The 26,161-nt window shown below is 42.9% G+C and overlaps 1 protein-coding gene across 3 annotated transcripts in view; it reads left to right on the forward strand.

Moving 5' to 3' along the window:
- POC1B (POC1 centriolar protein B) overlaps positions 1–26,161 on the forward strand; it is a 118,511-nt gene that overhangs the window by 39,096 nt on the left and 53,254 nt on the right. For all 3 annotated transcript variants that reach the window (XM_040344153.1, XM_040344154.1, XM_040344155.1), the window contains exon 10: positions 9,209–9,295. In XM_040344153.1, the coding sequence (XP_040200087.1) occupies positions 9,209–9,295 (87 nt within the window). The remainder of the gene's footprint in view (positions 1–9,208; positions 9,296–26,161) is intronic.

The raw sequence follows: 26,161 nt of genomic DNA on the forward strand, positions 1-26,161 counted from the left end.
AATCTTACAAGGGTGTGTAAAATAAAAAAAAAAAAAGTTCTAAAATCAGTGCTTGTGTGTCTTAGTCCTTCATACAATCATTCAAATAAATAAAACCCTCACCAGTTGATAAGACCCTTATATTTCAATTGGTCATAGCAAGGATTATGCAACAGCAAGCACAGCCTCCAGATGTTTCTCTAGTTCATCCGTGTTTATCTGTGCCATGAATTTTCCAAGGACTACTAAAGGAAAAGCCACAAGGGTGGTGAAAGGGGGGATAGTTTCTCAAGGTCAAGTACAGCATCCATGGGTGGCTACTTTAAATCTTGCAACTTGGTTCTGGAGAACAGATTATAAAACAGAGTAGTCAAGACTTGTTGAACTGCTGCAAACCTCTCACGAGAACCATCTTTTGGAAGGTTTGGAAAATATTGAATTCTTGGATGATGGAACATCAGAGGCCAGTCACTATCATACAACTCTTGAAATGTTTTCAGGATGGTGCAGATTAGACAGTGGTCCTCCACAGGCCAAAGTTCAAGCATCCACAATGTGTTTTTCTACAGATTTCCCTTTTGGAGGACCCCACAGTTTTCAGAATTTTCAAAAGAGGAGACCTGTATTTGCAAAGATTTAGCCCCACATAGGACATTTTTTCGGGCCATTATTCTCCCTCCATTTGAACCTTTTGGAAGAGGCTTTTATCAAGCGTCTTACTTTAAAGACTGACCCAGGTTTTGTTTTTCTTCCATAGATCTCAGGATATTACTTACCTTTTACAATTACTCAATTAGAGACAGAAAATGAAGCTTCAGTTTAACTGGCGGATGTCTTTTGGCCTACCTGGAAGCTATTAGACATTTTTAGAATGTTGAATGCCTTTTTTGTTCTCTCTTACGGTAACCACAAGGATATACAAGCCTCAGTCTTTTTTTTATAACCAAATGGATCAGACAGGCCTTATGCAAAGCATACTGGAGCATACAAGCATCTCCGCCTTTTTGTTCATGCTCTCTCTCTACTAGGGCTTTATATACCTGTTGCAAAGAGAGAGGTGGTGCTACACCTGAACAGATTTGTAGGGTGAATTGGTCCAGATTTTCCACCTTTTGTGAAGCATTCCCATTTTGACTTATTATCTAGTCAAGACCAGGAGTTTGGTAGAAAGGTCCTCCAGTCGGTGGTTTTGCTTATCGTCTCATGGGCTGTCCTGGAAGACAACTGGGTGAAAATCTGTGTTTGGCTTACTGGTAACTCTATTTCCAATAGTCTTCCAGACAGTGGGATTCCCGACTTATTAAATTGTCATGGTTTTTTGTACTGTTCTTTTTAGTTCCATCCTTAAGTTCACTACTAGTCAGAGGTGAGGGTCTGGAGGACAGCCTTTTAACTATTGATGGTAATGGGTTTCCTGTCCCAGTGGGAGGAGCTCCACATCTAATGGGCTGTCCTGGTTGACTACTGTAAATGGAGTTACCGGTAAGCCTATCTCCAGTTTTATCTGCTTTAAAGAACAGAAATAGGGGGCATTCCAGTATTTCCTTTTGATTTGGACTGGCCCAGTGGATGTGGTACGCTGAACTGGTAAAACTCCTGACAGACGCTCCATGGGTTCTGAAAGCTTGTCACGATCTTCATGGTTGATGGCATTACTGGCATTAAAGATTTTGAGAGATAGTCAATCATTCCTATGATGCTAAAAGCAAGGAAAGCTTGTTTATGCAAGGTCTGTCTGTGGACATTAAAGGCATAGTTGATTTGAGTCTTGGCTGGGTCTTGACATGCGTATGGCTCTTGTTTCCCCTCATTGCCTGGATGTGGTTCCAGCTACTACTTCTATCAGAAGATTGGTTCCTCCTATTCATCTCAGATGAACCCATGTTGGATGCTTCAGCTTTTCGTTATACTATTTCTGGGTGGCTCAGGCGCAAACTATTACTCAAGGTTATAGTCTCGGACATCAGTTTCCACCTGTTTTATCAAGACACACTCTGTTAGATCTGTGAATGCTTACTAAAGTCATATTAAAACTAAAAACAAAAATGTAATTTTTTTTTGCAGGTTATTGATTCTTGGGTGTGGTGGCTGGATTTGTTTTTCACTCTGGACAAAGGCACAGCAATCTTTGGACAGCAGCCTACACTAGCATATTTAGATCGGATTGACTTAACAAATTAAAGCTAATCTCTACCTAGCACTTTTTAACTAGTTAAAGACATGTGCCTTTATTTTAAATGGCTTGTATCAATCCTCTTACTGCCACTTTATTGGACAGCTTTGTCTATTGGAGGAAGTAAAAAAATAAATGGGTTCATTATATAAAAATAATGGGAAAAAATTACAAAAGGGAAACAAATGCAGCCACAACATTTAGGAATTAGTAAGCTGTAATATAATACATGTTCTGTTTCTGGGTTCAATACCACTTTAAGTTTTTCTGCATCAAGCAACTGTTTCTCAGACTTTCAAGGCTGCCACCTGGTCTTCTGTTCACACGTTCTCTAAAAGTCTACCAGGTGGACATTTCAGCCTCAGTTATTGCGAGCTCTGAGCCCCACTTCCTGAGCTGGTTGGCATTTATTGCTTGTGTTGCCCACCCCTCAGTTGGACTGCGTTCGGATGTCCTGAAGCTTAAAGATCATGCTCTTTTGATATACTTTGCCATCAGACTGAGGTATGCTTTTATTTGGAAGGGATATCCTGGTCTGGTCTAGAGTTATATATATATATATATATATATATATATATATATATATATATATATATATATATATATATATATATATATATATATATATATATATATAAAAATCGGTGTCTAATACTCCTAGGTAGCAGCATAACCCAAAGGTGAAACAATGTGTCCTGCAATAGAATCTTGGAAAAGGATTTTACAGAAGTACAAAAATTCTATTTTGCACATCTTAAAAAATAAATGTTTAGATTTGCAACACAATGAAAAAGGAAGCTAAACGCACCCATAGCCACTGTTCAGACTCCTTTTTATAGATAGAATTGATAGTATTTCGGATGCATTTTTATTTTCATGTCCTTTTTTTGCTATTTAGAATGAGCCTTTAATTTGTTGTGATCTAAATGCTGTAACACACATAACTGAACAGTAGATGTCACTGTTTGTTTTCTGTAGAGGTTTCAGTTTTTATTCTGAATGTGAAAACCTCAATAAACCTATGTCTCCTGTCTTGATTCATGAAACCTGTTCAGATTTCAGCCAGTAATGGACTTGGCAGAATGAGAACAATCCCTCTATAGTGTGCACAAAAAAAAGCTGCTCAGTTGGCTGCTGAAGTAACTATTTAAGGCCGTTATCTGGACCCTAAATGTTATACAGCACTGAAATGTAATACCATGGTGATTGACATTTGTCTTTTGTATCCCTTTTAGTGCTCATGTAAGGAGATTTTATTAACTGATACATATTAAAACTCCTTATTGCATTTTATGGTATAGAGTAGACACACATAGCCATGTGCTAGAATCAATTTTATCTGTAACGGCTAATATATAAATATGTATTATATGTAGGTTTTATGTGCAATTATATGCCATATAGTTATTGGTTTTTGCATTTTTAAAACACTTCATTGGTTTGCATGAGTAGGCTTGCTTTCATGACTGCATAAAAGTGGTCATCGATAATAGTCGGGACATTGGTAAAGGAGCAGACTGCCAGAAGATAACCAGTTTGTCATCCTAACTGCTGGAAACTACCTCTAGTAAATGACCACCATCTAATATCTACAAGTACCCTTAACCATGATCACATATCTTCATATTGTATATTGTTAAAATTGTCTGTGACTCACCAGACCTCCAGATGCAGTGCATATCCTTTCAATATTTTGTTGCCCCACAGGTGCATCAAGCTGCTGGGAGAGCTGATTTTTTTTTCTTTTTTATGTATTTATTTGTATGTAACGTGTCACATAATAAGCAAAAAAAAAAAAAAAAACGTTCTTCTTGAAATCAAGACCTACTATGGGATTATTCAGTTAGTAATATAGTTCTGAAAAGGTTAGCTGAGGCAAGAATTCTTGAACCAGGAAACTCGTTTTCGCTTACTAATAAAGGAAGATTATGTTGCAACTTGGTGTGTGGCATTCCTGTTTCTGATACAGTTGATTGCTTTAGTGGAGACGAGCTGAGCCAGCATTAATGATGTGATTGTGGCTTGTGAAGACTGATCTCACCTGTAGCAACATGTGAAATATATGATATCTTTAATATGACTAAATATGTAGTGCTCTGCTAAAGCTTTAGGTCTCGTTTAGACTTGGGGTTGGGGGGGGTTTAGAAAAAATGTGCGGTTAAGCCGCATTTTTTCTGCCTTCCAACACAAACACCCCCCCCCCCCCCCAAACTGTGGGCAGCAGATGGGGGTGTTTAAATGCTGCGGCCGCGATGCTTCACTTCACACCTGCAGACAAGTTGACCTGACATGTAGCATGACCTGACATGTAGCAATCGATGGATGACAAGCCCCCTACACATTCAAGACCATGGGGAAGCGCCACAAATGCCCTCAACCCTGTACATTGTACACAGTTGCAATGCACTTGTCATTAAAAAAAAAAAAAAAAGAGGGTTAAAACAGGTGGCAAGTCGTTGCATTGCTTCCTCACCGCTGGTCAGTAGCCTCTGGAGCGCAATCCGAGTACAGATCGGTTCAGAGGCAAGGGAGATTTACACTCATGTCTAAATCTACCCTTGGGAACCTGTAAAAGAAAAGTGAGGATTCTTTGGAATATAATGCAGTAAATTGTTCATTTATCAAGTAATAGCCTTCAAACAGTGGTGGTTCGTCCATAGAGGGCGCTGGAGCACCGCCCCCTCTGGCTCCGCACCGCCACTGACTAATAACATAGATTCATTGCATTGCATGAATCTATGTTATTGTCGCCGCTGTCGCTGGTCTATTCAGATAGCCGTACATAGAGCGCCGGCCACTTGAATAACGGCAGCTGGTTGGCTGTACGAAAGTGTCTATCAGAGCCAGCGGCCATGCTTATCCTCGGGACGTACCGGCGGTGCGTTCCTTGGATAAGACTGACAGGCGTCTCAGCCAATCGGGTTCACCGGTTCTGACTATCGGTAACCTGATTGGCTGAAGCGTCATCAAGGGCAGGAGAAGACATTGAGGGATGTGGATGGCTGACTCCAGTAAAGGTAAGTGCCGGGCGGGGGGAAAGGGGAATTTTACAGGGCACAGCAGCGATGAAGGGCACAGTGACATCAATGGGCACAGTGGCGACAATTGGCACAGCGGCATGAATGGGCACAGTGGGGACAATGTGGCACAGTGGGGACAATTGATGGCACAGTGGCTGTTTGATGGCATGGCACAGTGGCTGCGTTTGGTGGCATGGCACAGTGGTGACAATTGATGGTACAGTGACTGCATTTGATGGCATGGCACAGTGGTGACAATTGATGGCACAGTGGCTGCATTTGATGGGCACAGTGAGGCTGCAATTTTTTTCTTTTTTGTTTTGAGCACCAGCCGCCACTGCCTTCAAAGTGTGTAAATTAAAAATTTACACACAATTCTCTAAGATACTTGCACATTTTTTTAAGGATCTCAACAGGCAGGTTTTCAAAACATCTAGAACATCTGTTGATTAAGGCTGTCTCAGTTCTCTCTCTTCCTGATAGATTTAATGATGTTAAAATCAGGGCTCTATGGGGGCCAAACCATCACTTCAAGGACTTCTTGTTCTTTTCGCTAAAGACAGTTTCTTATGTGGCTGTATGCTTGAGGTAATTGTCCTGCTGCTGTATGAACTTGGGGCCGATCAGATCATCCTTGACGGTATCGCATCATCGATAAGTATCTGCTAGAGCTGCACGTTCATTAAAAAAGAATCGTGATCTTGATTCAACCTTTCTCATGATCTTAATCCCGCATTTCCACGATTTATGTAACGAGTGCAGAGACATTCTCTGCTCAGAGTTGTCAAAAAAGAAAAAGGGGGCTGGGAAAGTTTATCACAACATTGCTCAGCGCTGAGATAAAAAGAAACATTGTATCATTTAGTTATTTTCTTTTGGATCAAAGGGTGAACTTTGGTCTGCAAATGAAGGCAGTTTAACCACTTAAAGAGGAATTGCAGTCTGTTCACATAATTTGTAATAAAAACCATCTTTGCCATGCTGAAGCTTCCTCCCAACGACTTTGCATATTATTTTATATATACTGCGATTCTGTACTGGCAAAATATGCTGCAGAAATCTCCCTCCACCGAGTCTGGCTGCAACCATTTTAACTGTGGGCAGCTGAAGCTGCTGCCTGTTCACTTCCTGGAAATGCAGCCCCAGACCTTCCTCTGAGGAAGAAGGTAAATCCTCCGTAATGAGTCAGACAGCAGGAGCTCCTGTATGGTTTCTCCTGTGGTCTGTGTAGTGCGGTTTCCAGGACTGCAAAGCCACATGATGATGGCATGTTCAAGCGATATTCTGTCTGTATTGTTGGTAGTTTCTATACCTTTTTCTCCTTTTTTTTTATTTAATTTTTTTATTTATTTAATAATTTTTTTTATACAATAAATGTATCTGGGATAATGCACTAGGCTGGTGCGGCCATCTTTTTTTCAGCAATAAAAACTGCTGTGTTTTGATCCCTCTCCACTTTATCCAAAACTAAGAAAGTTTTTCCTTTAGTTATAACTTAAATTGTAGCGTCATTGGCTTTTTTTTTGCATTTAACACTACCCTCTCCCCAGATTGACTATGCTTCTGAACCAGAGACCAGGATCTAAAAATAGATCAAACTGTTTAGACCAGGATCTAAAAATAGATCAAACTGTTTAGACCAGGATCTAAAAATAGATCAAACTGTTTAGACCAGGATCTAAAAATATATCTAGGCTATAAAAATAGATTGAACAGTTGAAACCAGGATCTAAAAATAGATCAAACTGTTTAGACCAGGATCTAAAAATAGATCAAACTGTTTAGACCAGGATCTAAAAATAGATCTAGGCTATAAAAATAGATTGAACAGTTGAAACCAGGATCTAAAAATAGATGGAACTGTTTAGACTAGGAACTAAAAATAGATCTAGGATTTAAAAGTAGATTGAACAGTTGAGAACAGGATCTAAAAATAGTTCCTACTGTTGAGACCAGGTCAGGATCTAAAAATAGATTGAACAATTGAGACCAAGATCTAACAATAATTTGAATAGTTGAGATCAGGATCTAAAATTGGATACCCCGCTATCTATTGCACAAAATGGTGTACAGGTACGTTTCATGCAATAGAGCCGCCCTGCCACACTATATCTTCGGTTGGTGGTCTTTAAGTAGTTTTAATAGCAAACATGTCATACTCGCCTGCTGTGGGCAATGGTTTTGGCCAGAGCAGCCCCATCCTCCTTTTCTGGGGCTCCTGCTGGCACTCTTGGCTCCTCCTGCCTTCAGAGTGCCCCCCATAGCAAGCCGCTTTGTGCTTGCCCCCCCCCCCCCCAGCTACCTCATACTAGCTGTGATTGACAGCTTCTTACTGCTGCTTCTGAGTCCTGTGAGGAGGGAGAGAAAAATCAGCACTGCTGCCCCTGGGCACAGCACTGGTTTAAGAGCGAGATCAGGCAAGTATTACAGGGGAGGCTTGGGGGAGCTGGTCACAAAAGTTTTTTTATCCTAATGCATAGAATGTATTAAAGTAAGAAAAATAACTTTCTGCTGTTTAAAATCACAAATCACCTCCTTCTCCTGCCCAGGACTACATGTCCATGAGACATTGTTCCTCACATTTAATTTCACAAATTCTCAGGCACTTACTGACATGTATGGACGGTGTACTGAGCTGCATGTGTGTGTTGCACAGTGTATACAGACATGTGCACATAGTGCAGCACATTAACAGCTTGGTACATTGTTCGCACATGTCTGTATACACAGTGCAACACAAATACAGCTCAGTACATAGTTCATACAGACATGTAAACAAATAATGCATTCTGTATGCAGGTCAACTAATTGGCTTCCCAACTAATTGATACTGAAAATAGTTGACAACTATTTTTGTTATCGATCATAATTGATTTAGTCTATTAGTTGTTTCAGCCATACAAAGGTGTCTGTTGCTCCTGTATCCGCAGTGGAGAAACCCTAAGACGGGAGTGTGTTATTGGCTGGATCATGTGGTGGGGAAAAAGCCTAAAAAGAAAGCCATCACATTCCAGAAATTCAGCGCACACTATGAGTTAAGTCCATAGAGGTGCATGGCATCTCCTGGACTTCTCTCAATAATTTATATCTGGCAGGTTCATGGCACTACTGAAAGACAGATCTATCTGACCGTATTTACGGGAGCCTAACACTAATCCTGTTCTGTGCATCTTTAACAGTAAAATCCTGCCGCTGCTATGCCATCCCCTCCTTCCCAATCACAGAAGCGTTGGTATTATGTAAACGCATTCACAAACTACAAAGGCTTCTCTGAATGGGCAGCAGAGGGGAGGCGTGAGCATAGCTGCTCTGTGTGATTTCCTCAGATTCTGGAGTGTCTCTTCAGCACATCAATAAGCCTGTCAAATGTAAAAAACTGAGAATTCCTGGAATTCAGCTTTAAGTATTGATAAACTCCAATGTATTAAATTTTTTGCTTTTGGGTTTAGATGCGATTAAAAGGCTCGTTCACGTAGGGGGTAGCAAAAGCAGGCGACTAAGCTGCGGTTTTACCACCTAAGGGCATGCAGATGCTCAGAACTGAGCCTGACTATGCAGAGTTTCATTATTTTTAATTGTGCCTGTTCACACTTGTAGCTGTCCTACACTCGAAACATTACATGAGCTTCTTTTTTTTCACTTTATTCAAAGTCTTTATTGGGAGCCTGGTAAATGTGCATTTTTTTTTTAGTTTTTTTTTTACACCTGAAAAATTCCTTTCCTCCTCTTGTCCAGCCTAGTCAACAGGCTCGATGTATGGGCCCATGCAGCAATTGTGTACAAGGCACGAGATTGTCATGTGGTGGTTTAGCCTTTTTAGAGTTAAAACAAGCGGTGAGGAGGTGACATATAACATGCCAAAGCCCAATTGTTAATTGATAAATAAAGATTATTCATTTTATTACAGCTTTTTCCACAAGTGCCCAAATTGTTTGCGTGCGTGCGTGCGCGCACCTGTGTATACCTAACTTTTCTCAGGTGAAATATTTATCTTTAACAATACTTTTTTCCTGTTCTTTCCATTTCCCTTTTTCAGATTAATCCGGTGTTTGAAGTACCAAATACACAAAATGTACATCCTGCAATTATCGATGTAAGGAACAAACCATCTTCCAAACAGCAGGTACTGAAGATGGTTGCAATATGACTGTCTATATTCATACATGATTGAGTTAGATTTTTTTTTTAACTTGTGATAAAACAATGAGTTTCTGCCTTAATGAAACTCGAAATTGCTTTTGCTGGTAGCATTACAGCTTTAAACTAGTTGTATAGGTGGAAGGCTTTCACCTTAATGCATTCTTAGTGGTGTATTGTAATTCATGTGTGTTGGGGCTGTGTTGCCTTAGTGTGCTTTGATGCTATTCAAAATGAATGTGCAGTGTGCTAATACTTGTAATGTCATGTGTTGTGGTAATGCGTACATCAGTGAAAAACTGGAAGCAAGGCCCTAGTGTAAAAAAACAAAACAATCTGTAGCTATTATTTTCATAAACAGTGTTCTGTTCATTGTTTGTTTGTCTAAAGCTCTACAAAGATATTATCACTTTGCCCTCCATGAGCGAGGTGACAACGTTTCTTTTAGGGGGCAAATCCTTCCACTCTGCACTGCAGGAAGTGACTGCAATGCATGAGTCTGTTTTAATAAAATAACACCTTGGAAATGACCTGCGGAGGATTGTATTTTTTTCTTTCAGTAAAGTTATATTTTAAAGATAAAATATAAATTCAGAGTATGTCATAATTTTATATTTTTGTTGTCTCCTGTAGCACGGAGTTTCATTTGTCACTAAAAAAACATTATTTCTTTTTGAAAGGACGATTGGTTTGGGACTTTGAATGAGGCATATGGTTAACCAACATATGCCTTCTTCCCTATCATAGGATAAAGGAAGGGGGGTTTTGGGACTTTGAGTGAGATGTGTAAGAACAGTATGTAATTGTTCCAAAAAAAGATATAATAAAAATATATTTTATTCTTAATAACATAAATAACACATGAGACATAGTACATAGCAATTATGACAGACTGACATGAATTATAGCCCAGACATTTCAGACATTGCACATAAGTAAACTTCCTGTAAAAGATGGAATATGGACGCATAAAAACTGCATAAAAAAATCTTGATGTGTTTTGTGGATATCATTCCACTTCCTCAGAAGCAAAGCAGAATGCATGTCTAAAAATAGATATTCAAATTACTCAAAGAGAGAGACGGGGGGAAAAATAAATCTAACGCACCAAAAGATTACTTGCATAACAGTTCTGTAAAGGGTCATAAAATGCTAAGAGCTGGAAGTTTGTAGAAGGCTAGGGAAAGTCCCCGTTGGGAGCTGAGGGGGACGTGCATCCACGAATAGCCAGGTGGACTACCCCACACCCGAGGGGAGGAGCGGAAAAGTGTCCACGGAAGGGGACATGGTAATGCCTGGTAACACATCCCAAATCTGAAATGGTGATAGAAAAAAAGAGTGAGGTGAGAGAGAATTAAGACGGTAAAGGACGAGCAGCAAGAGAGATGGTAGGAAAAAGAGTGGGGAATCCCGAGCAGCACATCCCAAACCTGAAGAGTGATGGAGAGATGGGTGAATAGAGAAAATGTGGAACAGGAGTGATAAACTGTGTGAATTGTGGAGAGGAGGAGTGTAGAGAAGGCAGAAGAAAAATAATAGAAAAACCACCATCTACTTGGATACCTAAAGACCCGAGTGAGTGCAAAGTCCTGGATCGTCCCAGACCAATCCTGTCCAGATTTGCAGGCATGGTCTGGGGCGACTAGATTTGGGATGTGTCACCAGGCATCACCATGTCCCCTTCTGTGGACACTTTTCCCTTTTCTGCTCCTCTCCTCAGGTGTGAGGTTGTCCGCGCGGCTATCTGTGGATGCACGTCCCCTCAGCTCCCAACGAGGACTTTCCCCAGCCTTTTGCAAACTTCCAGCTCTTAGCATTTTATGACCCTTTACAGGGCTGTTATGCAAGTACATTTTTGGGGTGTTATATTTATTCCCCCCCCGTCTATCTTTTTGAGTAATTTGAATATCTTTATTTTTAGACATGCATTCTGCATTTGCTTTTGAGGAAGTGGAATGATATCCATGAAATGCATCAAGCTTTTTTATGCATCCATATTCCATCTTTTACAGGAAGTTTACTTGAAATCATTTATCTGAAATGTCTGGGCTATAATTCATGTCAGTCTGTCATAATTGCTATGTACTATGTCTCATGTGTTATCTATGTTAAGAATAAAATATTTTTATTGTATCTTTTTTTTGGAACAATTATATACTGTTCTTGCACATCTCACTCAAAGTCCCAAAACCCCCCTTCCTTTTTACATGATTTTTTGCTTAAAGTTTAATCTGAAAGAGTGTACCTTTTAGAATGCATAAAAATTTTATAATGTTCCATGTAATGCCATACACGTTTAAAATGCTTTAAATAATCCAGAGATTCCACAAAAAATTAAGTCACTATATACTTTTATTCAGAAAGTCACTGATACTCCCTAGTAAGAAGAAAACAACGTTTCCCACAGCAAAGTCTACAGATTTCAGAACAGTTCCTTTTTGTCTCTTTCAGACCTCCGCTTTAAAAGCCATATCCTCTAATCAATTCCATAAGTCCTGGGCATCTAAGCCAGCTAAATCTGGGAAAAAATTCTCCTGACAATAACCGCACCTCCACTTTGCAAGCGGTTGGGGAAATCTACCGACCTTTTTGACCACTTGGGCTCGGGGCAATTCAGATCTTTGGGTTCGGGATGGTGTGACCCAGAGGTACAGGCTGGAGTTTACTCCCTACCATCTCCTCACTTTATGTCCCTAAATCTACCCACTTGTCCGAGGTTGTGGGCGTTTCAGACTCAGGGCTGTGGAGTCGGAGTCGGGGGAAATTTTGGGTACCTGGAGTCGGAGTCGGCAAACAATGCACCGACTCCGACTCCTACTAAATTTAGATTGGAATTAAAAAAAAAATTCCAACAGGAGTTTTATAAAGCACTAAAAGAAGTTGAAAAGTATGATCGCTCATCAAAACTTACTGTTGAAGAAGCCATCCTTGTTTATCCAGAGATCGTTAGTGATGTGGCCAGAATAGTTACTGCAATGCCACCCACCCAAGTCAGTGTCGAAAGATTATTTTCAGCCCTAAAAATAATAAAGTCCGACTTGAGAGCCTCTATGAAAGAGGATCTGGCAGAGGCAATTATCTTCCTTAGAACTCTACATTGAATTGATTTGCATTTGCTAAGCCTATAACTACATTTCAAGATTAATATAAACCATTTCTGGGTTTTACAGATTTTGTTTTTGGTTCATTATAGATGTTCTAAAACAACCAAATAATGTGGTTTGTATTTTTGAACTGGTAAAGATCCTGTTTCTGATGTTTATGCCTGCTGCTACTATCCAGCCACTTGATTGATTAATATTTTTTTTTTATAAAACTTTGTTTTCATTGTGTTTGTCTTTTGCTTAAACTGTGCAATACAGTAGACTGTTGGCTTCCCCGCCAGTAGTTCTGTGGTAGGCAGGGCCATCTTTTCCATTGGGCACGCTGGGAAGTTGCCCGGGGGCCCCGCTTGCCTGGGGGGCCCCACCGGCTGCCCAGCAACCCCAGTAAAAAATTATGGAGAGTGACGGGTTAGAACTGCCCATGCCCAGTTCGCGGAAATCACAGAGAAGATCCGGTCCTCCACGAGTGCGGGGGGTTGCTGATGTAAGGGGGGAGTGAATGCAAAAATGTAAGGGGGCACTGATATAAAGGTCCCCCCTCCTATATTAGTGACCCCCCTTACCTTAGTGTATTTAATCTAAGGAAGGTGGTCTCTGGTCACCAGAGTACCCCCCACATCAGAGTCTGCAGGATTCCCCCTTACAATGCAAGGGGGAACTCAGTCTGCGGACCCTGATGTAAGTGGGAAAGAGAAAGCAGTGGACTCTGATATAAGGTGGTCTCTGGTCACCATAGCCCCCCTCCACATCAGAGTTCCCCCCTTAGATCATGATCTGCAGCGTTCCCCTTTACATAAGAGTTCCCTTTCACTGTAAGGGGGAATCCTGCAGACTCTGATGTAAGAGGAAACTCTGTGTTGGCTGGGTTATAGTAACCTGACCTTCATGTCAATGAAGACATTTTTTTTTTTTACTTTTGTTTAACTTAAACACATTTCTAATAGCACTAGCTATATGTTTATAGTTTAAATACTGACATTTGCATTGTTGGGCACTGAAAACTGTAATTTTAGGTACTTTTTTTGCAGTGGCAGTAGAAAATGTGGTTCTGCCAGTAAATTTTATGATTTTTGTCAGGAAAATCTTGTGCGTGATTGTGTAGACAGGGCCCCAGTGCACTGTATTGCCCGGGGGCCTATAATGCTCTTAAGATGACACTGGTGGTAGGTTGCGTTTCTTTCCCTCAAGGAATGTATAAAATACATTCGCATATTAATACAGAGGAGTCGGAGTCGGAAGTACATAAAACTGAGGAGTCGGAGTCGGAACATTTATCTACCGACTCTGAAGCCCTATAGCAACTTCACTCTTTGGAAGTGATTGTTCCTTCCGAGGAAGGGTTTTTAGGGACTTTAATTCAAACCTGTTTAGAATTCCAACTTGAAGGTCCTCAATGCCTTAATGTGGGTTCAAAAGTTCTGAATGGAATTGGCCCAGTCTGTGATTACTTTGCTGCACAAAGAGAACTTCTAGCAACTTCAACATTTCCAGTTTGTGGCTCTTCCCCTTTGGCTGGTCCTCACCAAGGTGCTTGCCCCAAAGCAGTGTTGTATTGTCAGAGAATCCATATAATTGGATATCTAGATGACCTTCTCTTAAAGAATCACTCTGTCCCAGCCCTGGCAGTCCATATGCAGTGAACGACAGACATTTCAGGGCTTTGGATGGATTTAACCCTACAGATGTCTGAGTTGGATTCAACTCGGTGCAGACATGTGTAGGTGTTTCTTACCTGGAATTAGTGTTGACCCTCTAAGCTCATGTGTGGACCTTGCACTCCAAAAAGCTTCCAGCAGTCTGATTTTGCTTGACAGTACTAAGTCTCTCATTTGAGGCGATGTTTGTCCAGTTTCACTCCACACCTCTACAGCTCAATTTGCTAAATGCGTTGCAAAACTACAAGTCCCATGAGGCATTTCAAGGCTGACCGTTACAAGCATGACCCCTACAGGCAGAGGCATGATGGGACTTGTAGTTTTGCAACAGCTGGAGGGCCACCAGTTGGAGACCCCTGCTTCATATACAGGTGCTAGCCTGCCAGTCTGGAGAGGTTTCTTAGGGAAGGAATTGGTCCAAGGGACATGGTCGTCGCAGGAGTTCAGACTTTCCACCCATATTCTTGAATTAAGGGACAGAAATAACCTTTTGGTGGTTTTAAGGCCTTGGGCTTCCTTTTTGCTTTAGGTAGCTTTCTCCTTCCACCATAATCAGGACATCATCCTGCCCTTTCTTTATCTTGCCCCAAGCACCCCAATGATCTCTCCTATACTATTTAGATGTAGTACTTGCAGTGCAAGTTTACCTCTCAGCCTTACCTGTGGGCTCTTGCATGGATTGTCCTGCTTCTCGTTCTGCCAATTCTAGGTGCATTAGGCAGGCTATATCACTAAGGCTTAGGCCTTGAGGGATAGGAGTCCTTTACATGTTAACGCTCATTTGATGTGTTCATTTAGTGCATCTTGGGCTTTTCAGCACCAGGTGTCTGTTTCCCAAATTTGAAAGGCCAACACGTTTGTGAAGTTTTACCAGGTGAATGTTCTCGTCTCTGCTGGTGCTAGCTTCAGGTGTATGGCTTCAAGCCTGTGTTGTGTAGTGTACTCCAAGAAAACTATTTTACAGGCAAGTCAAAAATCCCTATTTTATTCACTTGAAATTTGCCTTTAAACGTTGGGGAATTCGACTATTCCAGGATGGGTCAATTCCCTTGCACTAATCGTGTGACCGTTTACTGATAGTTCTGAACCTGCTGACATCACAACTAAGATGACAGGGCACAGCAGCAGTTCCAGGTGTTTTGGCTAAATAACATGCATTAAATGCACATGTAATCTTATAGGAAGATTGTGCTTTAAATTGCAAGCTTGTCTGTACAAAATTACAAATTCTTTGGCAGGTTCATAAGTAAGGGACGTTCACACTGCTCCAATGATGCTGCACACTAAATGTGGTGTTGTCTAACATATTTATTTTTGTCAGTGAAAGCACATATTTTGTATTCCTAAAATTAGATTCTAGCACTAGATTGAACAGCACTCCCATTGCGTTCTGGGTTATTGCTATAAAAATAACATAACAAGAATAATAATAAATAAAGCTTAGACACGTTATAGACCATCGTCGTTTTATGATGTGCAACAAGGTTTGTTGCAGTATGGACATTGTATCTGCCATAAGATTCCAGCTATGGAAAGTAAGGCAGTGAAAAGCTAGACTTCCGCAGGCCTGTTATTAATAGCAACAGCACTAGTGTTGGTTTCCCTACAGTTATTCTCCACTGGTTCTCTGCACAGTACAGCTGAAAATAGTTCTGTTCAAAGTGACATCGCTCTACTCATCAGAGCCTGATCCTTCTCTCATGGGAACCTGTCATAGTTAAGGCTTGTCTTTTGCCGATTCATTTAGAGAGTATATTTCTGCAGGAGCCCACGACTGACACAATTAAAATCCCAGATGTATTGGCCAGTCTGGTGTAGTAATGTAATAATCCTTGTCCATAGACCTTTAACAAATGAAATGTTACATAATAAGGGATTTCTTTTCTTCCCCGTTTCATAGTAACATACCAAAACAAATAGACTGCAGCTGTTTTACCGTTTTTTTTTTTTTTTGGGGGGGGTGTTTTAATGCTTCATTTGAAATAATTATTCAGTTGTGTTTTTTAAAGCTGTCCATACACTAGTAGAATTTCAGAAAATCTTTGTTTCTCAACTCATCTTCCAGGATGGCACACCTGAGATGACACGTCTCACCTGACAGATAACACAATCAACAACAGAGTTTAAAAGGCCCCACTCTTTCCTCTGTCCCTCAGTTATTGATTGTGCTTCCCACAGGATGCAGTGAAACCGTTTTTGTTTCTTTCTTTTTTCCAGACCAAAGCATGGGGCTGAGGATTTTTTCCAAAAAAGATTCTCAGGGGAGGTACAGGTATTTAAAGAATCCCCCTGAGAAGCTGGAGGCTCCTGGACAATGTAAAGGGTGTTCAGAACTCCAGGGACCACTTAACCCCCTCTCTCTTCCTACCTGATGGTGGCAGATGGAACAGAGGAGCCACTCGATGTATCCCCATCTTTCTGGGGAGGAGGTCCCTGAAGCACTTGATGCGTACCCGGCGTCAGGTTTGGCTGGCCAGGCTAAGGGGATCTCCTGCTTGCCGGTGTGCGCCGTGCTGGCGGTTCTTCCGGCTGCTACTGCGCATGTCCGGATGACGCTGATGTCACTTCTGCATATTCCGGAGCACATGCTACAACAAAATTGCGGTGATCTGCACGGCAGGCTTGCATAAAAGCAGCAGCTTTTCCGGGTCCAGTTTTCTACCCAGTCTATCAGCGCGATCCCTCCCTGTTGGTTGAATCGTCCAGTTGGGATGGAGAAGGAGGAAGGATCCACAATGGCAGCACCTGAGGAGACCACAGGGGTGAGTCGACCCAGCTGATGTGGGGGTGAGATTAGGGGTGGCCCTATTCCCTCTCCCCCGCAGGATATTTTAAAAGAGCAATGGCTAACAGGGATTTGTTTTTTTTTGTTTGTTACAGAGACTGAATGCCCTGCCCAGGGGACAGCCAGTAGGTCTAAGTCCAAAGCCACCTCTAAGTCAAGACATTGTGAGTACTGCAATGAGAAACTCTCGCAGGACCACACCAAACCTTTTTGCTTTAAGTGCATCTATAAGTTAGCGTGCAAGGAGACAGCGCAAGCTATGAAGGAGTGCCGGGCGCTACAATCTGAGATGCTAGCAACTCTCCAGTCCTTCAAGACTACGGTAGAGAAGAGGCAGGTAGAGACCCCTTCCGGTAGGGAAAGCTCCTCCTCTCAAGAAGGAACCTCGGTGAGTAATTCAAGGGGGTCCCAGGGACCGGCTTCCTGTTATTTGGATGAGGAGGAGGCAGAGGCCTCAGAGCAGAGCTCTCTGGAGGACGGAGAAGACTCTGACCAGGATAGTCAGGTTGAGACTAGACCTGGAGGGCCATCTCTTCTCAGCCGAAGATATGGAGGGTCTCCTCAAGGCAATCTACGCGTCTGAGGATATTTAGATGCCACTCACTCAGGTCTCGGCTCAGGATAGAGTATATAGGGGACTAGACAGACCTCAAGCTAAGTCCTTTCCTGTACACAAATCTCTCAAGGACATAATCCTGAGAGAATGGAAGGAGCCTGAGCGTAAGGTAGGGGTGTCAAATTTAATCGCTGCATCGCGATTCCGGTGTCCCCGATGCGGCACCGATGCATGCGACCGTATTGATCGATGTTTGGCCCCGTCTCCGCCCCTCCCGGGAGAGCGCTCCGTTCACTGAGACGTTGCCTTGTTTGTATAAGGCACGCTCATGTGACTGCCTGGCCCGCCTCTCTCCTCTTACGTCTCTCCTGGCGTCAGCCTCGCCCACTGACTGTAGAAAGGTGTGAGGTGCACTGCTGACGCTGAGAGACCTGAGAGCATGGAGATTAGAGGCAGAGATTCTTCGGTTGTCTTGGTAACAGTGCGCCCACCCATGTCTCCCCCCCAGCCTGATGCCTAGCGATGTGCGAGTCCCCGGATAGGAAGGCTTATGCAGTGCACAGGAAAGAGATGATGGACTCCTCCCAGTACACCCGGAAGTGTCTGACTGCTGTGTACTATGGGGAAAGGAGAGTAATTCATGGTGAACATTGTTGCTGGGAGCAGACAGAAGGGTGAGTGGTGATCACAGACACATCGTGCAGGACTCTGACCACAGCTGGAGCAGTTCATAGAGGCTGCCTAGGAAAATTGGGGGTACAGGAGAATTAAAGGCTATGCAAATCCAGGAACAGACATGTAATATGTCAGCTTACCAGTGCTTAGATGTGGTGGCTGCACACTTCCTGTCCTAGAGTGACAACACTCACTCATCTATGGAGGGAGTCGTGGTTGTCACCCAGGCTGAGCTTTTGCTTATCTCCATTACATGACATTATCGACCATGTCTCAGAATATCACCCAAACTGTCCACTCGGCTCCTCCCAAGACTCTCTATCCCCCTCACCACCTCTTTCTATGATTGCCTCCAGGACTTCTCCAGTCCTCTTGAAATCCTTACCCCAACCTGTCCAGCTTTCTCCTGCTCTGTCTACCCTTAGGTGATTGCTGAAATCTCATCTCTTCCAGCAGGCCTACCTTGCCTCCACCTACCAACTAAACTTTTACATAGGGGCCACACAGGACTGGTACTATTACTCCTCACATATGGGCCACACAAGAGCTTCTTCCTCACATTCCAGTCACACCAGGCTTTTTCCTCACATAGGGGCCACACAGAGATGGGACTTATTTCACACATAGGCTGGAGCTTCATACTCAGACAGGGGCCACACACAGGGCTGAGACTTATTCCTCCTCACATATACAAGCCTGGCTAGTAGGTGAGGAGTGTGCAGCTTGTGGGAACTTGTCTGGGGTTCACACACATCTGTAAAAAAGCACTCAATAAATACAAAATAAACATGTAAATCCAGCAAAATTGGTACCATTGTGACTGCAGGCAGGGACTGGGCTGTATGGAGGAGAAATATAGACGATCTCCTGTATTATGTCTGCAGTCTCTGATCATCTCCTGTACTATGTCCGCAGTCTCTGATCATCTCCTGTAGCATGTCTGCAGTCTCTGATCATCTCCTGTAGCATGTCTGCAGTCTCTGATCATCTCCTGTAGCATGTCTTCAGTCTCTGATCATCTCCCGTACCACGTCTGCAGTCTCTGATCATCTCCTGTACCACGTCTGCAGTCTCTGATCATCTCCTGTACCACGTCTGCAGTCTCTGATCATCTCCTTTAGTATTTTGGGGGGAGAGCCATGCACACTTGCGCTGCAATCTTAATGCATCGCGGAATCGAATCGTGGACTTGATAATCGTAATTGCATCGAATCGTGAGATTGGTGAAGATGCGCAGCCCTAGCGTAAGGTACTAAAACTTAAGATCTGGAAGCGTAGATGCCCTCTAAAATTGAGGAGGAGCAAAAGTTCTTTAAAGTACCGCGTTTGGATGCTTCTCTAGCTCAGGTATCCAAACATTCGGACCTCTCCTTTGAGGATTCCGGCAACATACGGGATAAGATGGATAGGAGATCAAAAACTCTGCTACGCAGGGCCTGGCTCGCCACTGCTGCAGCTATGGGTCCAGCACTGGCATTGCCAGAAACGCAGATGCAAGGGGTCAGCAGGTTGACAGGGTCGGGCCTGAATCAGGTCCTATGCCGATCGACAGAAAAGGGCAAGAAATTCCTGACTAAACCCATTAGGGATAAAGGGAAGATGTTTTTTCAAGGCCACCCTTCAAAAGACCGTTTTCAGGGTAAGAAGGAGCAGAGGAGAAAGTGGGGGTTTTGAAAAAGGTGGGATCCTTTTTTCTGGGACCGGACCTTCCAACAAGGAAACCAAGTGACGCCAACCTAAAGGTTGGAGGGAGGCTCACATGCTTTCTCCCCCAGTGGTAAAGGATCACACAAAGCCCCAATATTCTAAACCTCATAAGGGAGGGCTACAGCCTAGAATTCCTGTCCACCCCTCCTCAGAGCTTTACCCTTGCCTATCTACCCAAAGATCCACAGAAGGCAAAGGGCCTTTTGGAGAGTGTCCGAGAGTTGGCAGAACAGGAGGTCATCATGCCTGTTCCTGTAGGTCAGGTCGGCCAGGGGTTTTACTCCCACATCTTTGCGGTCCAGAAACCCTTGGGCAAATTCCGACTGATCATAAACTTACGGAAGCTGAACAGATATTTGCTATACAAGAAGTTCCGTATGGAAAGTATCTACACGGTCAGAAGACACCTTTAAGGGGGAGTCTTCATGATCACGTTGGATCTGAAAGATGCTTATCTGCATGTCCCCATTGCCCCGAAACATCAGAAACTTCTGCGTTTTTGCGGTTTAGGGCATGGTGTCCAACACTGGCAGTTCAAGACGCCCCCCTTCAGCCCAGCGGCCAGTCCGAGAATCTTTACAAAAGTTCTCGCCGAGGTGGTATCTTTTCTACACCTCCAGGGGGTAGCATTGATCCCATATTTGGAAGATATGCTAATCTGCAGTCCGGCCCTAGAACAGCTTTGGTTAGACCGAGACAAAGTGTTGTCCACTCCAGAAATGCTAGGTTGGATGGTCAGTCGGGAGAAGTCCTCCCTGGATCCCTCACAGTCCAAGGTGTACCTAGGCTACCTGGTAGACTCAGTGGCCCAAAGAGTTTTTTCCTTCCCCAAGAAAAGATTGCAAAGGTGCAGAGGGCTGTCAGCTCGCCACACGGCCGAGGGGGCCTCTCTGAGGACCATTATGAGAGTGCTGGGCCTCAAAACATCATGCGTTCCACTCTCGAGGGCTGCAGGGATTCCTTCTCTCTTCCTGGAACGGGAGAAGGGAATGCCTGGACACAAGAGTATCCCTGTTAAAAAGTAAAAATAATGCGCAACCAAAAGATTGCAACAAAGTGCGAATGTGTGAAAAACTATATGGATACACACAAGCCTAAGAACTTGAATATAAATTAAACAGTGTATAATCAATAAAAATTATGTGGTTAAAGAAAAGCACAAGCAAAAATCAGTGTCCATTTAGTCAACTGTGAAGATTTGGCTGTAATCACAGGAGCAGAGGTGCAAATCTTCATCCTATACTTCCATTAGGCAGGTAAAAATTGATGATAAAAGGTATATAAAGGGGCCGCTTACTGGATCTGCTGGATCTCTATCACAGAGATCAAATGAGCTAAGCATGTGAGGTTACTCCAGATATTCACAGCAGGCAATCATGCATTCATCCAGGTCCTCTCCTCCACTAACCCTCCAGGGGACTTCAAACATTCTCCTCCAGAGATTTATTGTGGGTAAGACCGCTCATAGAGCATAATAAGGCATGTTGGAAACAAGAAAAAAGGGCTTTGTGGTGCAGTAAGTTCATAAAAAGAATACCCTTTATTTGAGTACCAGGTTATTGACATCCAGAAACATGAAAAAAGTTTGTCAAACGAAAAGACGAATGCAACAAGCGGCCAGACGCAGCTCAAGCCAGTCAGCTGGAGTGTGGTGACGTCAGGATCCTTGGCTCCGCCCGACGCTGCGTTTCTCCGTATGGGCCGTCCACTGGGATAGCTCCTGGATGAATGCATGATTGCCTGCTATCTGGAGTTACCTCACATGCTGAGCTCATTTGATCTCCGTGATAGAGATCCAGCAGATCCAGTAAACGGCCCCTTTATTTATCTGTTATAAATTTTTACCTGCCTGATGGAAGTATAGGATGAAGATTTGCACCTCTGCTCCTGCGATTACTGCCAAATCTTTACAGTTGACTAAATGGACACTGTTTTTTGATTGTGCTTTTCATCAACCACATAATTTTCATTGAATATACACTGTTTAATTTATACTCAAGTTGTTAGGCTTGTGTGTATCCATACAGTTTTTCACGCATTTGCACTTTGTTGCAGTCTTATGGTTGCGCATTATTTTTACTTTTTAACATATTTACCTTAGTTCATTATTTAAGCTAATTAATAGTTGCAAGCACCGTCACACAGTTTACTTCAGGTTTAAGATATCTGTCCTTGTTAGGACCATTGCACTTTTTTTTGCACTATTGCACTTTCGTCTTTTTTTTGTGGACAGTGCGGATTGTCTACATTACATATAAGAGTATCCCTCACAGGAGAGGTAAGAAGCATTAGACTTTTTCAAGGACCAGGTTCAGGGGAGGGAAGTACAGATCTTCTCGGACAATGCAGTGGCGGTGTCCTACCTAAGCCACCAGGGAGGAACAAGATCCCACAAACTAATGAAGCTCATCCAGCAAATCCTGGGGGAAGCCGAGAAGATAATATCCTCTGTATCGGCAGTCCATATAAGAGGGTCTCTCAATACTCAGACAGACTTCCTCAGCAGGCAGCCCGTTCTTCAGAGAGAGTGGGAGCTTTCTCTTTGGTAAGCCAACACTTTGGCAATCCAGAAATAGATTTGTTTGCTTGCCAGAAGAACAGAAAAGTTCAGAAGTTATTTTCTCTCACCAGGGAGCTGAGCTCTCAGGGGGAAGATGCCTTGGTGCTCATTCCCAGGGTGTTACAAAAGCTGTCCCAGTCAAACGGGTGCCTCATTCTGATTGCACCCTGGTGGCCGAAGCGGGCATGGTTCCCCACCCTGAAGAGGTGGTCGGTCGCTCCTCCATTGCCTCTCCCATTCCGACAAGATCTCCTTTGCCAGGGACCAGTTTTACACCCCGCCCTGGGGGTTCCTTTCCCTGATGGGCTGGAGTTTTGAGAGGGAGATCCTCGGGAGTAGGGGATGTTCAGAGAAAGTGATTGATACACTTTTACTAAGTAGGAAACCAATCGCTAGTCAGATTTATGCTAAAGTTTGGAAAGTCTTCTCTTGCTTGGCTCAGGCTAGGGAGAGCACTGTCCAAACAGTCCCTACGGTCCTGAACTTCCTCCAGGAGAGGGTCTACCAGGGCTTAGCAGTCAATACTCTGAGTTCAGGTCACAGCCTTGTCTGTATTCTTTGATGTTGGACTCGCCCTGAACCCCCTCATCAAGAGATTTTTGTCAGACAGGGAGAGGGTAACCCTGGTGAGAACAGACAGATTCCCACCATGGGACTTATCCCTGGTATTAGATGCCCTAACTAAAGGGCCCTTTGAGCTGGTGGCTCAGGTTTCAGTTAAGATTCTTTCCCTTAAAATGGCCTTCCTTCTAGCGATCATGGCTGCCAGAAGGGTTGGCGACCTACAGGCCTTGACAATTAAAGAGCCTTTTCTGTTGCTCCTAGAGGATAGGGTAGTCTATTGGTTAGTTTCGGTGGCCAGAGAAAAGGTCTTCAGACCTCCAAGCTGACGATAGCCAGGTGGATTACACAGACTATCGCAATAGCCTATGAGCGCTCAGGTAGACCTATCCTTAAAGCTCATTCAACTAGATCACTGGCAACCTCCTTGGCAGAGAGGGCAGGTGCTTCGATCGACCTTTCCTGAGGCATTACAGAGTGGAGCTAATGTCACCTCAGGACTTGGCGTTCGGCAGGAAGGTCCTACAGGCGATGGTCCCGCCCTAAGGTAGGCCTGAACTTCTTGCTTATCGTCCTGGAAGATGACTGGAGAAAATTACCAGTTACACTTTCCAGTAACGGGTTTTCTAGGAAATATTCCAGGATGGCAGGCCTACTTCCCTACCCTTAATTGTCGGTGATGTTTCAATTCTCACAGAATGTACCCTCTGGCACCGGTGTGGGCTTATACTTCCTCATAACTGAGGGAAGGGTGGGGCCTTTTAAACTCTGTTGTTAATTGTGTTTCCTGTCAGGTGAGATGCGTCATCTCAGGTGTGCCGTCCTGGAAGATTTTCTAGAAAACCCGTTACCAGTAAGTGTAACTGGTTATTTTTTATAACATTTGTTTGACTTTCTAATTGTTAGTTTGGCCAAATTGGCATTTGTTTTCAAACACGTTGACAAGAAAATTTAAAGGAGCAGGATGGAAAATTTTCTTTAGCAACGAAATTTCTAACAGTGAATGTGGTTTTCATTCTGTAAAGTCCATGCTTTTCAAAACTAAATGTTTAAAGTAAGATTTTGATATACTTTGGAATGAGGTTCATCAAGTCTGATAGCATTATCAAAAGTACTAATGAAAATTTTCATGCAAATGTTCATTTGGAAATCTACTATTGTATGAACAGCGTTCATACAAAGAGAGATTCACAAAGTAGGTTTGATTAAAAGTGTAAAACAAACTGATGTCCATCTAGTTTTTTCCTCCTAATTGTCCGGTCTGCAATCCGATCTCATGCCTAATTAGCAGCCTGCAGGGTAGCAATGCGACCTTTCAAAATCTATCTCCAGTTTGATGACTTTAGCTTTCTTTGAAGTCTAGGTGTAGTCATCACTACAAGAATTCTGATCCAAATAAAAGGGATAAGGTTTCAAAATGAAGAACTATAGATATTACTAAATATAACCAATTAACATTTTCACCTACTGTCCTTACAGTGGCAAAGCCATATTCAAACACCGTAACTGACTCGGCTACATGCTGCGTGTGTGTGTGTGTTTACTCCCCCATTACATTATGTTAATTGGAAGCACAGCACATACAGGATTAAAGAGCAAAGAGTATAACATCAAGGAAACTGGGATATTTTTTTTCTTCAGTCAGACATGCTGTGCTATTTTTGAGCTTGAATACTGTGTGTAACCTTTCAATTCTTAAAAAATTCGGACTCTAGTTGAAAGCATGTGATGGGCATACATTTTTTTTATACTAAGAAGAAAAAAACTGCTAGGCTACACTTACTATCGCATAGCTTGTATAAATTCCCTAAACGCGTTACTAAACCCACAACAGTAAAATCAGTATGTATATGCAGTAAAGCGTGCTTGTTCTACTCACTGTGGCATCTAAGGGGTAAATCTTTCACATTGTGTAAAAAGGCTGTTTGATCTTCTCAGATCCTCCCCTTCTTCCACTGACTCCAGAACATGACCAAATAAGACTAAGTTAGTGGAGTCAGGCTGCACATGCTCAGTTGGGGGGGTATTGCTAGAGTTTTTTTTCTTTCTTGGGAGAGTGCATGTGATCAGCACAGGACCAATCAGCACTGTCCAGACAGAGGGTCAAGGGTCATGCATCTTGATAGGACAGCCAGTGCAATGTAAAAACTCCTCCTACAATCTTTAGCCAGGCACTGATAGAAGTCCCAATATTGCTATATACTGCTGATTAGAAAAGGTTTTGAGCAGTTTATATTTACTAAAATAATTGCATTTCCATTTTCTGTGTACTGTGGGAGACCAGTTGAAGTTACTGCAGGCTCCTGGGTTTAGTAACACTTTAAGACTCAGTTGCGCCCTGCATATGTTCTGATATTGCCGGTGGCTTTCCTGCTTCACTTTTGGTTAGGCTTTTTATCATGTAGACAGAAAAACAAACAAGGCACCTCTAAGTGCAGAAGTAAAAAACTTTTAAAAACACTTACAAGATAGTGAATGAAACAGGCATGTAGCAGGTAAGTGCGTGCAGGAGATGTTCCAGTGGCAGGGCAGTCCCAGTCTGTGATGGTAAAGCTTCCAGGGAAGTCCACGAGATAACAGCCAACTTGTGCTGTGAATGTTCAGAGGACACAATAATGCTGGAGCCTGGGGATGACGTCGGAGGAAGCGAGACAGAAACCAGCATGGAACACAAACAGGAAGTGAACAGGAAGTGTGTCATAGAGGCAGAACGCGTTTGGGAACAGCTCATTAGTTCTTTCTTCAGCCAGTGACAATGGTTCCATAAGAGCTAGACTTCTTATAGTCTGTGTTGTAATGGGGGCGGGACTTGAGGACAGCAATCAAATAGAAAGCAACACAGTGTTTTAGCAGCAGAACGTTGCCAAATGACTATACACTGATTACACACACACAGATAAAAAAACGTTCTGCTGCTAAAACACTGTGTTGCTTTCTATTTGATTGCTGTCCACAAGTCCCGCCCCCATTACAACACATAGACTATAAGTAGTCTAGCTCTTATGGAACCATTGTCACTGGCTGAAGGAGGAACCAATGAGCTGTTCCAAAATGCGTCCCGCCTCTGACACTCTTCCTGTATGTGTTCCATGCTGGTTTCTGTCTCGCTTCCTCTGACTTCAACCCCAGGCTCCAGCATTATTGTGTCGTCTGAACATTCACAGCACAAGTCGGCTGTTATCTCGTGGACTTCCCTGGAAGCTTTACCCTTTAGGGGATATTAAAAGTTTTATACTTCTGCACTTAGAG

This window comes from Rana temporaria, chromosome 3 (assembly GCF_905171775.1).
Source record: "Rana temporaria chromosome 3, aRanTem1.1, whole genome shotgun sequence".
Taxonomy (NCBI): Eukaryota; Metazoa; Chordata; class Amphibia; order Anura; family Ranidae; genus Rana; species Rana temporaria.